The sequence below is a fragment of the Equus asinus genome, chromosome 8 (genome assembly GCF_041296235.1).
Source record: "Equus asinus isolate D_3611 breed Donkey chromosome 8, EquAss-T2T_v2, whole genome shotgun sequence".
Classification (NCBI taxonomy): Eukaryota; Metazoa; Chordata; class Mammalia; order Perissodactyla; family Equidae; genus Equus; species Equus asinus.
The window spans coordinates 95,709,029-95,726,143 of record NC_091797.1 but is presented as its reverse complement, the minus strand read 5'-3'; the positions used below and the strand labels follow the sequence as shown (position 1 = coordinate 95,726,143).

Below are 17,115 nucleotides of genomic sequence, written 5' to 3'. Positions count from 1 at the left end.
AGGTGGCGCACTCACGGACAGGCCGAAGAGCTGGTTGAAGGCAGAAAGGCACACGTGCCGGTCCTCCATCTTGCGGCGAGTGTTCCGGATGGCGTGGATGGAGACCAGCCACGGCCTCTGCGGAGCCTGGGCAGTCGAGGGCACCTGCTTCTGCCACCGGCTGCATACTTCCCAGAGCTGGTTAAACAAAGTCCTCACCAGGCCCTCGGCATCCAGCACTGATGGGCAGGATGGCGGGTTGTTAGGGAGCGCCAGGCAGGCCAGACGAGGCTCCCACTCTCTCTGCCCCCCTTTCCTGGGGCCCCTGAAGCTCTCAACAGCCCTGTCACAGGCCTGCACAGGCCCCACCAGCCCGTCACCCCCCAGGGCATTCTGAGCACACTAGCCTAATATGCTATGTGTGACAGCCTGAGTCACTGGCTGTGAGAAATGTCCAGCTTGGCAATCCGTGCCAGGAGCCTCCTGTCCCACAGTGGAGCAGCGCCCCTCATGGAAGCCCATCCCGAGGAAAGGCAAAGATAATTTAAGAACTAAGTACAGAATCATTTATAATTGTGCATTAATTAGAAACAATATATATCCAACGATAGAGTAAATTATGGTCTGTTCTCTTGACAAAGAATTAAGCTGCTATTAAAAATGATTTTCACAGGGCCAGCCTGGTGGCGCAGTGGTTAAGTGCGCACGTTCTGCTTTGGCGGCCCGGGGTTCACTGGTTTGGATCCCGGGTGCAGACATGGCACCGCTTGTCAAGCCATGCTGTGGCAGGCATCCCACATATAAAGTGGGGAAGATGGGCACGGATGTTAGCTGATGGCCAGTCTTCCTCAGCAAAAAGAGGAGGATTGACAGCAGATGTTAGCTCAGGGCTAATCTTCCTCCAAAAAAAAAAATAAAAAAGATGTTCGTAACTAAACATGCAACTGCCCTATAACCCAGCAACTGCACCCCTGGGCATTTATCCCAGAGAAATTAAGACTCCATTCACACAAGGACCTGTGCTCGGCTGTTCACAGCGGCTTTAACTGGAACAGCTGGAATCGGCCTAGATATCCTTCAACACGTGAACGGTTAAATAAACTTTGGTACATGGTGCCACGGAACACTACTCACAGAAGAAAAGGAGCAGCGCCCGACAGACAGCGGGAAGAACCTCCAGAGAACTACGCTGAGTGGAGAAAGCCAAGCCCCCCACACTACATCCTGTGTGATCCCGTCTGTACTCACCCTGACCTGACAAAATTACACAAATAGAGATGATTCATGGTTGTCAGGGGGTCGGGACGTGGGGGATGTTAAGGTGGCCGTAAGGGATGAGGGATCCTTGTGTGATGACACTGTTCTGTGTCTCGGCTGTGTCAAGGTCCTGGTCGCGAGACTTCCCTGTAGTTTTGCAAGATGTTACCTTTGGGGGAAACCGGGTGCAGGATGCATGGGATCACTCTGTATTATTTCTTACAACTGCATATGAGGCTACAGTTATCTCTAAATACAGTTGAATTAAAAAAACTGAAGGGGCTGGCCTGGTGGTGCAGCGGTTAAGCAGGCACGCTTCGTTTGGGCGGAGCAGATCCCGGGCATGGACCTACACACTGCTCATTAAGCCATGCTGTGGGCGCCCCACATACAAAATAGAGGAAGACTGGCACAGATGTTAGCTCAGGGCCAATCTTCCTCACAAAACAAACAAACAAAACCTGAAGAGTAAAAGAAAAATGGGCTTTTACAGAGTTTGCAAGTATGTAAAATGCTTACGTCATGATATTAAGGAAAAACATTCATGTTTAAGAAAAAATGTTGTAGTGGCTGGCCCCATAGCCGAGTGGTTAAGTTTGTGCGCTCCGCTGCAGTGGCCCAGGGTTTCGCCGGTTCAGATCCTGGGTGTGGACGTGGCAGCGCTCATCAGGCCATGCTGAGGCAGCGTCCCACATGCCACAACTAGAAGGACCCACAACTAAAATATACAACTATGTACTGTGGGGATTTGGGGAGAAAAAGCAGGATAAAAAAAAAAAAGATTGCTAACAGTTGTTAGCTCAGGTGCCAATCTTAAAAAAAAAAAAATGTTGTAAAAAAAAGGGAGGGTAGAATATTCCACACACAGTTTGATGATGAGTACATGAGAAAGCTTTCCACCTCTTGGACCCAGAAAATGAAAGCAGGAAAGGCCTACAACCAAAATGTCAGTGTCAGCGTCTGCAGGTGCTGGTTCTGTGGGTGCTGTTTTCCTTCCATACACTTTTTTTCAGTGCTTTCTCAATTTTCCATGACAAGTGTTAGCTCCAGGTGATGGTTTTAAAATACATCCATAAATTTTTTGATACTTCTCCTTTCAAGAGTGGGAGCCTAATTCCCTTCTCTGGAGTGTGGGACTTTGTGACCTGCTTCTCATGAATAGAATAAAACGGAAGCTTCAGACCCCGGGTCCTAGGAGCTGCTGTGGCTTCCACACTGCATGTTCCCTCTCTGTCTCCCTCGTGAATCACTGGCTCTGGGGGAAGCCGGCTGCCATGCTGTGAGGATGCTCAAGCAGCCCGGTGGAGAGTCCACATGGTGAGGAGCTGGGGCCTCCTGCCAACAGCCATGTGACTGGACCATCTTGCAAGTGGAACCTCTGCCCCACAGGCCTTGGTCTGACCGAAACCTCATGAGAGACCCTGGGCCAGAAGCACCAGCTCAGCTGCTCCCAATTTCCAGACCCACAGAAATGGTGGGATAATAAAAGTTTATTGTTTTAAGCTGCTAAATTTTGGGACAATTTGTTATGCAGAACAGGTAATACCCCCCACAACATGAATTTTAAAACAGAAGCCCAAATCCTACCTCAACCTGACTTCTAAAGAAAAGATTAACGGGGAAAGGTCCAAAGGAAACCTCGGATGCCGTACCTCAGAGACTCAGTTCATTTCGATGCACAAACCCCTCCCGGCCCAGGTGCGTTGGTTCACAGGCATAGGTGAGTCAGGGCTGCTCACCTGCTGGTGGGGGTGGGGCTCAAGGGCAAGTAACTGAAAACAGGGCAGACTCTGAGGAGTGTCACAGGCCATACCAGAGGGACTCAGCGAGTTGGAAAAGGAAGAGCTCCTGCCCAAAGGTGGTGGCTACAGGAGAAGGGCTGAGGCCAGGGAAGGCCTGGAGGGTCTGTGAGCGCAGGAGGCCACTCGGACACACATCCCAGGGAATCCATGCATCAAGGGCGGGGCGGGCGGGGGAGGGGACTGCGAGCCGCTACCACACCCAGGACACAAGGGCCATTCAGGTGTTCGGGAGAACTGGTGGCCAGCAGGGTAGTCTGAGGGGCTGTGGGTGCGGGAAGGCTCAGCTCAGGGGAGACAGGACCTCATGGGAACTGCTCACTGGGGAGGGGCCGGCGCGGGGCTCTGCCTGCCCGGGCCACATAGTCTTAGTCACGGCTCTGCCCCTGGTCAGTGATTCTTAGAACACCCGCCACGACGCTAATTTTGCAAGTATGGCTTTGAGATGATAGACTACTGAGTTCGGCTCCCATGACAGGGACGGAGGGCAGGGTCCGGCTGCAACTTCCTCCTGCGTGGCGCCTCCCTCCTCCACCCCAGGCGCGGGGAGCCCCCACGTCAAGGGCCACACTGGCGACGGCCGCACTGTTCCTTCCCGCCAGCAGGTGGCGCCGATTTCCCGCCGGGACAGCGGGGCTGGCCGGCGCTCCCTGTGGGCGCCTACAGCCAGGCAGTTTTGCAGAGGACAATGGTTGTCCGTCACTGTGCACGGGGTCTCCTGCACCTGGGAGACGGGAGTGCGCGGCTGTGCTGGAATGGAACCCGGGCAGGGAGCCAGGGAAAAGGGCGCGGCACTAGGACGAGAGGGGTCGGCACCCACTGCAGAGAGAGGCTGCGGTGTCTCTTCCCTCTTCCCCACCTCTTCCTGCTCTCCCCGCGATGCGGGCACTAATGCTGAGTTTGAAGCAACAGTCAGATAATAACTGTGACAGGAAGGAGGGGTGTGTTACATGGTAACACACACGATATATAAATGCATCAGGTCAACACACTGTACACCTTAACCTTAAACGATGTTATACACCAGTTACATCTCAATTAAAAATAGTAATAAAGTAACAAGTCAGATGGGCATGGCAAAGGAAGGGAAATCCACTGAGGTTCCCCCTGCGCAGCCAGCCAGTGCCCGGCCGAGACCCACTCTGCTCTGCATCCGGCTGCCTGCAGCCCCGCCGTGGCCTGAGCGGCACCCTTCTCCAGCAGGCAGGGAGCCACGCCGCCTGTGCCAAGCCCAGGCCACGGCACACCCTGCCACAGCCCATGGGCCGGGCGGCTCCCACTCTCTGTCCTTCATGAACCGACACTTGGGGGAAATACGACAGAAAGGAATTATTAATAAAGTGAAAGAAAGACATGCAAAATAAGAGCCCTGCCTTTCTATGAGGAGGCTCCCTCCGGCTCTGGCTCCTCTGGCCGTGCGATGTGGCTCAGGGCCCACCCACCGCCTGCTGTCCCGGGGACAGGCGGACAGACAGGCCTCCATTGGCGCCTCCCCGAGCTCTCATGGACACCACTGAGTCTCCACCTGACAGGGTCCTGACGTGGGCCAGCCCAGGCAATGGGCCCGAGCTCTGGCGTTTTCTACCAGCTGGACCCCGAGGCTGCCCCTGGGAACCGCTCCCACGTCACCACGGGGTGATGTCAGCTGAGGCAGAAGAGCAGGTGTTCGATGTGAGTTAGCACCTTGGTTTCCCCCCATGTAACGCGGGATGAGCGTTATTCATCTCCTGGGCTGTTCAGAAGCTCAGTGAGTTAGCTGTGGTGCTCCCGCCGCCGACCTCGTGCTGGTGTGCGTGCTTCCTCTGCATCTCAATTCTGCCACCCTGTCGTGAGCATGCGCACCCGGCGCTGCCCCTTCCAGCCCTCATCATGTGATGCCCACAACTGCCCTTCCGCCAGCAAAACGGGGATGGAAACAGAGTCCAGGTGAACCCTGACATCTCCCAAACTGGTGCTCCCTTGCAGCCTGTCCCTTGTCTGGCTGGTGAGTGTGTCACCTGTTAAGCCCCAGGGCCCCAAGAGGGGCAGAACTCACAGGTCACAGGGGCCTTCTCTTCTTCTGCGTCGTCATCCTCCTCCTGCCTGGGCTTCTTCCTGAATTCGGAAAGGTCTGCCTGCAGCAGCTGGGAAACTGCCTCATGGGCCAGACACGAAGCAAGTGGTGGTGGAGCATTCCTGGGGACGGGAACACGATGTGAAGTGGAGCTGGCTCCTCGGCAGAAGCCAATACCCCAGTGCCCACCCAGTGCTCCAGATGGAGACTTTGGGCTCCTCGCCACTCAGGGAGGCCCTTCTGGAGGCAGTGATGACCAGTCACACTGCAGTGTATGGCCCCAATGAGCAGGTCGGCCTCCGGTCCTCAGGGAGCTGGACAGGATGTCCATGCAATGCCATTTACCGGGGCATGTGCTGCACCAAATGTGGGTTGGGGCTGGTGGGGAGGGGGGTGTCACAGACGCATAAGATTGTCTGCTGGTCTTGGTGGCCAGGTCAGACAAACTGCCCAACGTCCAGCCTGATGAGAACTCCTGGTCACCAACACCAGCTGGGGAGCCCTGGGGGTTGGGGATCTTATGGGCTGAACTGTGTCCCTCAAACTTCACATGCTGAAGGTCTAACCCCTCAGTGCCTCAGAATGTAACCTTATTTGGAAATAGGGTTGCTGCAGATGCAATGAGTTAAAATGAGGTCATCGTGGAGTAGGATGGGCCCCTAACCAATAACAATGCTGTTCTTATCAAAGGGGGCATCTCGACACAGGCACACACACGTAGAAGCCATGTGAAGATGGAGGCAGAGACTGGAGCGCGGAGCCCACAAGCCAAGGACCGCCAGCATCAACCGGAAGGAACCAGCCCTGCCAACACCTTGATCTGGGTCTTCCAGCCTCTAGAACTCCAAGACAATACATTTCTGTTGTTTAAGACACTAGGCTGTGGGACTGCGTTATGTCCACCCCAGGAAAGGAATCCAGGAGCATGGGACCCGAGGACTGTGCCTGGAGGGCGTGGCTGGGCACCACCCTTGGGGTCCCTGGGCAAAGCAGGCCACTGGGCAGCTGGTGCAAGAGTGCACTGGGCAGGGGGCAGGTGTCAGGGCAACAGGGAGCCACGACCTTGGTGTGTTTTCAAGAGGGATGTGACATGATCAGATCAGGCTTTTAGACACCTACCCTGGACTGCAGGGTGAACGCTGGGGAGAGGCCAAGGTCCAAGTTGGGCAAGGCTTGGCAGTGGAGGGGAGGGGACAGAGCAGGCATTGGGCAGGAGACTGGATGGGAGATAGAGCCTTGGAATGAATGGGGGTGGGAGCTGCAGCTGAAGGAGCTTGCCAAAGAGGAGGGGCAGAGAGGAGTCGGGGGGCTGGGAGCAGCTGGGGATGTGGGGTAACCCCAGTAGTGGCCGCCTGGGGCCATAGAAGCGAGATTTGGCTGACTGCTTCGAAGGGCACAGAGAGGTCGCCCAGAACAGAGCTGAGGGGGTGTAGGCAGGGCTGGGAAAGCCAATTAACAGAGGATTGGGAAGCTGCCCAGGAGGACAGGGAGGGCGGGCAGCAGTTCTGGGGAGTCCTGAGGATGGAGAGACTGAGGCCAGCATGGAAGGACTCTGGGAAATTCCACCACCCATGCATGTTTCCATGAGCTCCAAGCCGGCCTGCCAGTCACCTCCCTGGCTCCCTGGGCACAGGGATCCATCTTCCTGGGGCCGACAGCCTCTAGGATGCATTCTGACCCTGGAATCTGCCTCCCCACCAAGGGGAGCCCCTCTTAGGCGGAGAGATGTGCACCCTTACCCTCCCCGTGCCCATCCCCAGGGGCTGGGGGCCCACGCCTGGGGAGGCGGCCATCTGCTGGAATGACACACTCGGCTTTCCCCTGAGGGCAAGGACCTCCCAACAGCCAGGTGCATGGTCACGTCCCCTTGGGGGCTGGGCGTCCATGGTGTGTCTACTGATAGTCTTAGAAATCTACCAGGATGAATTCATGATTTTTCAAAATGAGAGGGTGATTCAGGGGAGAAGCCTCTGGAACGGCCTTTGAAAAACAACCAGCCAAGACATGAGAAATGAGTTCCTCTGCCATTAGGGGATTTCCTGCCAGCCACCAGGTTTTCCTTTTTCACAGCAGGGAGAAGAGGCGCCTGTTCTGCTCCAGTGAGGTCGGCAAGGTCGGCTGTGCTGTGGCTTCCTCCAGGCCCACAACGCTGCTGGGGACAGGGGGGCAGCTTCCGGCAGGGGGACCCAGACAATGCCTGGCCGTGGGCCACAGGCCTGGCTTCCTGGACGCCCCTCCCGCCTTATCCAGGAGTCCCACCCGACAAGCCCTGGCGCTCAGGCCCCACACCACATCCCAGGATGCTGCATCACACCCGAGGATGCTGCCGTGGACCCGCCCAGCTTGGGATTTTCAAGGAACTTCCGTCCAGCAGCAGAGGTGAAGAGGTACGTAAATGCTTATGTGTAATTACGCATTACACAAGGTGTAAGTGTAAGGTGTGCACCGCTGGGTGCCTGAGGTGTGCATGGGAACACTAACACGGGGGAAGACAGGACGTCAGTCAGTGCACCCGTGACCTTGGGGCTCTGCCTGCCAGACAGTCTCACAAGGTCACCACTATGGTCTGAGAAAACCCCACAGACCCACGTGCTCGGGGCCTTACACCAGAGCTGCAGGCCGGGAAGCAGAGCTGGAGGGGAGCCCGCCCAGCGTGCAGGGGTGCCCGACAGTCAAACGCAGTATAGAAAACCTGTGACCACACACGTGAGCATCTGCGACTACGTAGGAAAGAACTACTAGAAGAGGACAAAAATAACTGAAAATAAACCCATTAAGATGGCTGGAAAATATAAGACTCAAAGGAATTCATTTTTAGGGAAGTCTAAGGGGGCCAAGGGGAGCTCTGCAGAGGCCTGCGCCAACCCCTCTGCCTCAGGCCCTGGCGGCCGGGACCCCTGGCCTCTCCCCCATCATAATGCTCTCAGACCTGCTCTGTCATCCTGCTAACGGACGGGACGCCTGCTCAACAACACCTGAGCCCGGGGCCTGCTGCCTCCTCCCGGCTCAGCCTCACCCGCCACCAGGGCCTCGGGGGGGCCCCGCCCCACCTCCAACAAGTGCTGGTTTTCCCTACATTTACCTTGAGACACCTTCTCTCCATCTTAACTAAAACTCACCCCTCCAAGGCCCTGCAGCCCAGCAGACCCCTCGGACCAACCCCTGATTTCTCCAGCTGAGACCTCACCCTGGGCAGGAGGGCAGGTCCCCCGTTCCTGCCACCGCCCGCCACCCTTCTCTTCCTCACCCCCTCCCATTTCCACTGCTGTGAAGCAAAACCAGCCCCATGGTCCGGGACCCTCCCCCTGGGCACATGCCTCCTCCGCGCCCCCCTTCCCTGGACCTGGGGACTGACTGCTCAGTCTGGTGCCCCTCCCAGGCCTCGCACTGTAGCTTGTCCCTCCTCTGATGCTGTGCCACCTGCCTAGAGGACCAGCTAACCCGGGCTCTGTTGTGACCCAGGACAGCTTTCCCACCTCGATCCTCAGCTCGTTTCCTCTCTATCCCCGTGGACACATCATCCTTGTCCTCTTGCTCTCTTCAGGCGCTGGGCTGCCAGCAGGGGTGGCAGGGGTACCAATCCCTCAGGGCCTGCCTTTCCTCCCACTGCCCCTGAGCCCCACAGAAGGCCTAGTGCCCCTGGGAGGCCAGACACTGAGGCCCCGGGGCCCTCGACTTCCCTCTCCCCTCTGAGTACACCACTTGCCCGGCTAGCCGGCTCCCTCTCCTCCCTCCCTTCCTTTGTGCTGGGTCCCAAGGGAGGCAGAGCTCCAGATACCCCTTCCCACCCATCCAGCAGCCCCGAGGCAGCCTCGGGCCGGCCAATTTGCTTTACACAGCCTGCCTCTAAATTATTTCCTCACAGCAAAACTAAACAAGCCAACACCACCCTCTGCACAGGCCACCCCCCAAGGGACACGGTCACCGGACATTTCCTCCAGAGCTCTGGGGGGCTGTGGCGGACCCCGGGGTGGATGTCCAGGATGAGGCCCTGGAGCAGGCCCTCAGCCTTCCTGCTCAGCGACGCGGGCTCAACTTGCTGACTCTGCCAGGGCCTTGGGGTCCTGTCAAGCAGGCCCTCAGAGGATGTGCAGATGGAGGTGACCTGCCACAAAGGAAGCATGCTTGGGGACACTAAGATGCCAGTGCACAGACACTGGGGCATGTCCCAGCTTTAGGAGATTTGCAGATGACCTGTGAATGATGCAGCGACTAGGGATGGTGGTCACGGCCCTTGGGGGAGGGACAAGGCTCACATGGACACCGTGTGGCCTGCCAGCCCGCACTGCCTTGCACCTCCCATGGGGGCTGCAGGCAGGCCCGCTGCTCTCTATCCTGCCCGTATCTGCGAAGCTGGTTCTTGTGTCTCCTCTCTGCATTGGGGACATGGCCTGGCCCTGGCCCGCCCTGAGCACGAGGCCTCAGGCCAGTCTCTTCACCTACTTGGCCTCTGCCTCCCCTCTGTGAAACGGGACAGAAAGAGGACCTACTGTTTAGCACCTGTCATGGGTTGAATTGTGTCCCCACAAAAGAAACACTGAAGTCCTAACCCACAGAGGCTCAGAACGTGACCTTATTAGGATCTTTGCAGGTGTAAGATGAGGTCATGCTGGAGCAGAGTGGGCCCCACATACACTAGGACTGGCGCCCTTACAAGAGGAGGAGAACAGACACAGATCGACAGGGGGTGACACGTGAAGACACTGACACACAGGAGGACACCGTGTGACGACGAAGGCCACACTGGATTGATGTGTCTAAAGGCCACAGAACACTAAGGACTGCTGGCGACACCAGAAGCTAACAGACTTTCCTCAATGGCCTTTGTTAAGAGAGCACTGCTCTGCTGACACCTTGGTGTCTGACCTCTGGCCTCCAGAACTGTGAGACCACACATTTCTGTTGTTCGAAGCCACTCGGTCAGTGGTGTTCTGCTACGGTCGCCCTGGGAGACCAAGAGAGGGATTTACAGAGGGAACACATTGACACAGGGCAGGACATGTCGGGTAGACGGCCTCCAGGGTCAAGGGCAGCACGCAGCAGACACCAAGCCCCTCACTCCCGTCCTGTGCCCCCCCCTCCTGGCAGGTGCATGGCCTACCTGCTGCCCAGGAAACCCATCGCCAGCTCGGCCAGCTCGCCTTCCACCTCCTCCTGCCTCAGCACTGTCCCTGGGACCTTCCACGGCAGAGGGCTGTCTGGGCTCAGTGGGGCTGGAAAGTCGCAGAGGAGCATGTCCAGGAAGCCCAGTGTCTCCTCTGCCATCTGGCTGCTCTCCTGTGGGGCTCCAGAGGCCATGCCCAGAGCATCCCGGGGGGCCTGCCGCCAGGGTTCCAGTTAGTCTTCACCCTGGGGAGAGATGGGAGGTCAGCAAAAACATGGGTGATCAGCGCCCTGCTCTTGGGGTACTTGGGTGTTCACCCTGCAGTGCTGAGTACACGATGCCTTGCTTTCTCTGCTTTACCTCCAGCCATCGCTCTGCAGGTGCCGCATGAAGCCTGGGGCCTCACAGCCGAAGGGCAGGGCCATCTGGCCTCACGCAGTTCAGGGGCCCAAGTAAACAGGAGCAACAACTCTGGCCCATGTCCTAATGCAGAGGGGATGCTCAGGAGCCAAGGGAAGTGGCTCCAGGGGATGGAGCCAAGAGCAGAGGCAACATGGACGTCTTGAAGAAGTGACAAAGAAGGAAGGTGTGTTCCTGGCAGAGGGTGGCCAGTGTGAACAAAAGGGGGCAGGAGAGGGACCCAGGGCCAGGCCACTGAGGCAGGTGAACACGGCAGGTGACCTGGGCAGCTAGGAGGTGAGGAAGTGATGTGAGCCTAGAAGTGGTACTCAGAGGGAAGAAGGAAGGAAGAGAAGGGCCAGGCTGGGCTGGTGACAGGGTCACCATGCAGCAGAGGGCCAGGCCGGGCTGTTATAGAGATGGAGAAGGGGAGCAGGAAGGGCTCCCCAGAGGCCTTCCCAGGGCACCAGTGGGAGAGAAGCTGAGGGTTAACCCAGGATGGTCGGGGAGGTGGAGTGGCTCACACTTAGGACAGGGGAAGGCCTATTAAATCCTCTCCACAGGAGGAGTCCAACCAGCGTGAGCCGGAGGAGAGGTGCTGTGGACAGCCCAGAGCCTGACCCACTGCCCTGGGTACCAGCTCCCACCTCGAGGGCTCCTTTTTTTTTTTTTGAGGAAGATTAGCCCTGAGCTAACATCCGCCACCAATCCTCTTTTTTTTTTTTTTTGAGGAAGATTAGCCCTGAGCTAACTGCTGCCAATCCTCCTCTTTTTGCTGAGGAAGACTGGCCCTGAACTAACATCCATGCCCATCTTCCTCTACTTCATATGCGGGATGCCTACCACAGCATGGCATGCCAAGCGGTGCCATGTCCGTATCCGGGATCCAAACCAGCGAACCCTGGGCCACCAAAGCAGAATGTGTGGACTTAACTGCTGTGGCACCAGTCCAGCCCCCAATCCTCCTCTTTTTAGTGAGGAAGACTGGTCCTGAGCTAACATCCATGCTCATCTTCTTCTACTTTATATGTGGGATGCCTAACACAGCATGGCTTGATAAGCGGCGCCAAGTCCGCATGTGGGATCCGAACCAGCGAACCCTGGGCCACCAAAGCGGAACAAGCGAACTCAATTGCTGCGCCACAGGGCTGGCCCCCCTTGAGGGCTCTTTCTCCCTACATCCCTAGGAAGGCTGAGGGCTTACTGGCTGCCAGGCCCTGTGCACTGCCACAACACCCGTGGGAGCCAGGACAAGCTCTCATTTCACAGATGGGAACACTGAGGCCTGGAGGGGGCAGCCCATCACCTGAAAATGGATGATGGTGTCCAGGAGGGATTCTGGAGCCCAAGCTCGTCACCACCCTACCTCACTCCTACCACACAAGGGCCTCACGCACCCACGGCTCCTGCCCCACCCTCCTCCCCATGGTGGACCTCCAGTTCCTCAACCCTAGCTCAGGACTGCTGATGCACTGCCAGCCCACCCTCTCCACCTCACACCTGCCCCCCTTTCTCCCCAGCCTGCCCGCTCCTGGGTTCATGTGCTAGGGAAGGCCCTGTCTGTCAGACTCCCCGATAGCCCCGAGGGCCCACTTGGGCTCATGCCTCCCACTCACAGCCTTCCAGACCCAAATGATCCCAGAGTGTCTCCTTTCCATCATCCCTCCCACCCCACCCTCCCCTATTCACTCTTGGGGGGCTGCGGTCCAGCCCTCTCCAGGCCCTACGTCCCTGCCACCCGCTCAGCACAGGCCCTTCTCTCTCGCCCCTTCCTCTTCAGCTCTGCTGCTCCCCATGAGCCTTCCCAGGGCTGGGACACCCCCCCGGGCTTCGGTAACATTCGGGCTGGGGAACTTGCTCCTGGAACGGATCCCGTAACTTGGCCCCCAGGGAAACAAGCAGCCTTTGTTCCAGTAACAAGTTGACTTGAGAGTCCCAGCAGCACCCAAAGTCTAGGAGGAGAATTTGGGGAGCAGTCTCATAACCCATCCCCTTCCTGAGGCCTTCCAGGTTCTGACAAGTGAATGGAAAGGCAGGAAAGAATCTTCCAGAATCATGAGTCTTAGAATATCTGCAGACCATGCCTCCAAACTTGGCCAAGGGCAGCTGTGGTCAAGGGTCTGAAGTTGGAGGATGAAGGCAGCTCTGCCCGCTGAAGAACACAGCAGGGGAGGGGCGTCCTTGTCTAGAACTAACTTAGCAAGGCTTCTGGAAGAACAGAGAAAAAGCACAGGGAGAGCATGAGGAGGAGGGAACGGGGAAGTTAAAGTCTAATCAGTGGAGGATTCGGAGGCAAAGCAGGCAAGTTAAAAGCACAGAAAACCTCTCTCTCCTCTCAGACAGAACTGAAAAAGAGTTTTAGACACATGGAAATGATATGGAAATGGGGGCACTGTGATGGAAGGTTATGGGGACAGACTTAAATTCCTTGTTACCTTTCATGTTTACTCATAAGTAGAATAAATAAAATGTAGCCATGGTTGGAAAAGCCAAACAGGTAAAAAGAACAGAACAGAACAGAAAGGGAGACCGCCAGGCCGAGAGCAGGGGGACAACTGTGTTCTAGCGATCAGAAAGGGCTGGGAGCCCCCGGGGTGGTGAGGGTCAGCTGGGGAGAAGGCCACTGGCCAGCCAGCGGCCACCCTCACCCCCACACCTGCACCCACCCCCGGCCAGCACTAGCGCTCAGCACCAGCGCCTGCCTGGCAGAGCTGCAGAGCTGAAGCCAACGAAAAACACGATGGCATGAATTTCCCAGCAGGCGTGGACGCCCCTGGGCAGAGAAAGAGGCCAAGCTACCTCTGCTTGTGGTCTGCTCTGGCCTCCGGCTGCTTAGGGGAGAGAAGTGTGAGTAATGCACAGCACAGTGGCCTCTAAGCAACAGCCGGCGTCCCTGGGCTGAGAAATGCTGCCCAGCTCCATGCAATTCTGAGTCCAGAAACAAATACTCTACAGGCACTGAAATCTCGGGTGGCTCAAGGTACGCTCACGCAAGTGTCACATTAGGATCAAAACAAGATAACAGCATGCTCATTGACCTCTCCAGATGCACAGGAAGACCCCAGTTTTAGAAGCTCTGGCCCACACTCGAAAGCACAGAACTCAAGACCCTTTACCTTCGACCTCACTTGCCAGTGGTGGTGTGTGCCAGACATTTTAGAATGCAGGGGCCTCCTTCTTGCCTCCCAGCCTTGGGATGCTGTTTCCTGGGCCTGGAGCCCCCTCCCCTGGAGTCTGCCTCTTTCTCTAGGGGTTGGTGGCCCCTCCTCTAGGCACTGCAGACTCGGTCTCGGTGGTGCCCCTGCTCATGAGGGGCTGTGGTCGTGTGCCCTGTGCCCAGGGTCCGGTGCGGGCCCCGGGGGGCCACCTGCAACACGTGTGCTGAGTGGGGCCGGTGCGGCAAGGCAGCAGGGGAGTGACTGCTTGTGTGTGGGCTCAGCCTGCGTCTGCCAGGGCACGGGCTGGCCTACTCTCAGCTCCTGCGCCAGCTGCCCGCTTGCTAGATGGGCAGGGGGCCCGGAGCATCCTGCATGCTGAGGAACCACCAGGCTTGTTTCTGCATCACCTGGCGGAGGCGAGGGCAGAGGAGAGGAGCCAGGATGCAGCTTTCCTTCTCTGGGGTCCAGCTAGAGTAAGGGACAAGAGCAATTTCCTTCCTTTTCTCAACAAACTCGTGACTCTGATGTAGCCACACGGATATGAGCAAAACAATTCCTTCCTGGGGAGTCCGGTACCTAGAGATAAAGGAGGGGGGAGGAATTCCTAACGCAAAGGAGGACCCAGAGGCAGCCCTGGGAGTGACAGGAGGGGTGAGGAATAGTGCCCTGGCCCTGAGCTCTCACAGAACCAACTGGAGGGGACAGTCTCAGGAATGACACAGTGGCCAGCAGGCAGGCAGCAGGACAAGGGGGTTGGGGATGAGGTGGAGCCGGGCCTGGTGCAGGGGGTGCTGAATGGGGAGGATGGTGAGAGGCTCAGGGGGGAGGGACTGGTGTGTGAGTCTGTGCAAGTAACCAAGGGCCTGGGGTGGGCATAGGAGAGACACTGGGTCCCAAACCCCCACTGCCACCTGTCTTGACCGGTCTGGCCAAATGTGGCCTGTGGCTGGGTCTTCCCGGCTCCTGGAACGATGTCCCTCTGCGCTGCTCACCAGCAGGCAGCCACTGCGGCAGGAATAACGGCTGCCAGGGGCCCCCGGGTGTTATCACCCTTCCTGGATCACCTCTTCTCACCTCCCAACAACCTGTTATTATCCTCACTTTACAGGTGGGGGCTGTGGCATTCAGGCCAAGCAACTTGCCAAAAGTCCCCACTAGTGTCTGACTGCGGGGCCTGGCTCCTAACTGCCACAGAAACCCTGCCTACCCCTCATGGGTCACCAGCCCTGGGATGTGGTCTCTCTCCCGGCCCCTCTTTCATTTACGTGTCCCATGTTCTGGCGCAGCCTCTTGCCTCCGCGCTCCTGTGCCTTGCCTGTGGCATTCCATTTTGCCCTGAGACCTCTCTGATCCGAGCTCTGCTGAAATCACACCTCTGCAGGCCAGCAGGTGGCTTCCGCGGCTCTAGAGAGCTTCTGCTTGCACCTGACTGGTAAAGAGCCCATTCTTTTCTTTCCATTTAAAATATTTATTTTCCTGTAGTTTACCAGTTTTGACTCAAAAGCTCAACTAATGCATATTTGTACAACTGCATTTTTCTAGGTGGCGTGGGCAAAATACTTATTGAGTCCTGCTTGACTTCAGAAGCTGAGTGCAGAAGAAAACAGCAATCCTTAGAAAAGGAAACTGTATCACTGTCACCAAGTATTATACTCATTGTTAAGTTTTTCTACAAATGGAGGATATTGTTTCTTTGTTTACAAATAATCACTGGAAAGAGTTTGGTGTAAACCCTTCCAGATCTCTTCCTACGTAGATTTTCTTTCTTTTAAAAAAATTTATGGTGAAATATACATAACATACAATTTATCATTCCATCCATTTTGCAGTGTGCAGTTCTGTGGCAGTAAGCACATGCACATTGCTGTGCAACCACCACTTTTTACAAGCTTGACTTTCTCACCAGATTATAAGCTTCCTGAGGTCAGGGGGCCCACCCCTGTCCTCTGCACGTGGCAGCTGGCAAGCATGACGGCCGAGGGAAGGGTCGGCTTCCTTCCTCCACCACCAGTGGGTGGTGTGGGCTGAGACCGGCAGCCTGAGGCCTGGCACCTTCAAAGAGGAAGCTGACAGCCTGTGGGACATGGTGGGCAGCACAGAAAGGTTTCACAGACAGGGCTGGCGTCAGGCGATATCTCAAAGGAATTCTACAAATGAACTTGTGGGGAGCTTCACAGCTTTCAAATGCTGTTCAAAGCAGTCTTCATTTTGTTTACCTCTCACAACTACGCTGACCTACGTGCGCCGTCAGTCACACTGCAGGCAAAGAAATGGGCTGCGGGGTGGTAGACAACACACCTAAGGTCGCACATGTAGGAAATGGCAAAGCTGGACTCGAATGGGGTCTTCTGATGCCTTTGTCATTTCCACCTCAGTTGCAGGAGGAAAAGAGTGAAATCTGACAATAGGCCGGATGTGGGCATAAAGGCCAGAAATGAGCCAGAGATGACCTCAGAGTGCTGGCCTCACATTCTGTTCCCCCCCCCCCCCCCGGCCCCCGGCGGGAGCACAGCTCGGCCCACAGAACTTGCCCCAGAGAACCCCATGAGGACACATGTCCAGCTGAGTGGAAGGCTGCGGGAGAGGAGTCCATCACCATGGACCAGGTGTCACCACGTGTTAGGCTCTGCATTAAAATCCCTACAATCAGGTGCCATTTCTCCCTTTTGCACAGAGAGGTTAAGGGGCTTGCCTGAGGTTGCAAAGCTGCAGGTGTGGAGCCCATGCGTCCCTGCCTGAGGTTGTCTCTCACACATGCCGGGCTAAAGCAGCTGCAGCCCACGCACTGCCTTTAACTAAAACACTTACCTTAGACACACTCCGGGGAGGGTCAGGAGTGGGGACTATGGGGTCCAGCAAGAGTGCAGGGGCTGGTGGGGCAGGGGTCAGGGTGGTGGGTCAGGCCCAGATGCTCCTGGGGGGTGGGGTGGGAGGAGCCGGCCCGGGCAAAAGGGGGGCACGTCACCCCTCTGCACCCCATTCTGCCTCACGACCCTCGGCCCCCACCTGGTCTTCGGCTCGGCCACATCCCCGCCGGCCCCCTGGTTCTGCACCCTTGGCTCCCCAGGCCCCCAGCTCCCCACCTAGGGCTCCTCGGGTGCCCGCCGCTCGACCCGCTCTTCAGCTCCCCACTCGGCCCCCGAGCTCCGTGGTCCGCTCATCTCGGCCTCCCGGCCTCCGCAGCCCCCTTCCGCCCTCCCCGGCTCCTCAGCACCCCGGTCCTGCACCCGGGCCCCCCACCCCCGGCCCCGCGGGCCTCACCTGCCACTCGGCGGCTCCGCGCCCAGCTCGCAGCTCTGGCCGGCCCCGCCCACTTCCCGTCCCTGGCCGCGGCGGGCGCGGCGCAGGCGCAGTGGAGCCCCGGGC

General features: G+C 57.3%; 1 protein-coding gene across 3 annotated transcripts in view; it reads right to left on the bottom strand.

The window, feature by feature from the left end:
• The window catches only part of PPM1F (protein phosphatase, Mg2+/Mn2+ dependent 1F), a 25,627-nt gene extending 8,512 nt beyond the window's left edge, over positions 1–17,115 (bottom strand). The window contains exons 1-4 of one of the 3 annotated variants that reach the window (XM_014868065.3): positions 17,011–17,115; positions 10,190–10,437; positions 5,071–5,210; positions 16–218 (exon numbers count right to left, since the gene is read on the bottom strand). In XM_014868065.3, the coding sequence (XP_014723551.2) occupies positions 16–218; positions 5,071–5,210; positions 10,190–10,386 (540 nt within the window). In that variant the 5' untranslated portion in view covers positions 10,387–10,437; positions 17,011–17,115. Of the gene's footprint in view, positions 1–15; positions 219–5,070; positions 5,211–10,189; positions 10,438–16,557; positions 16,607–16,832; positions 16,949–17,010 lie in introns of those variants that run through there. The other 2 variants (XM_044775448.2, XM_070516462.1) reach the window with 2 other exon arrangements.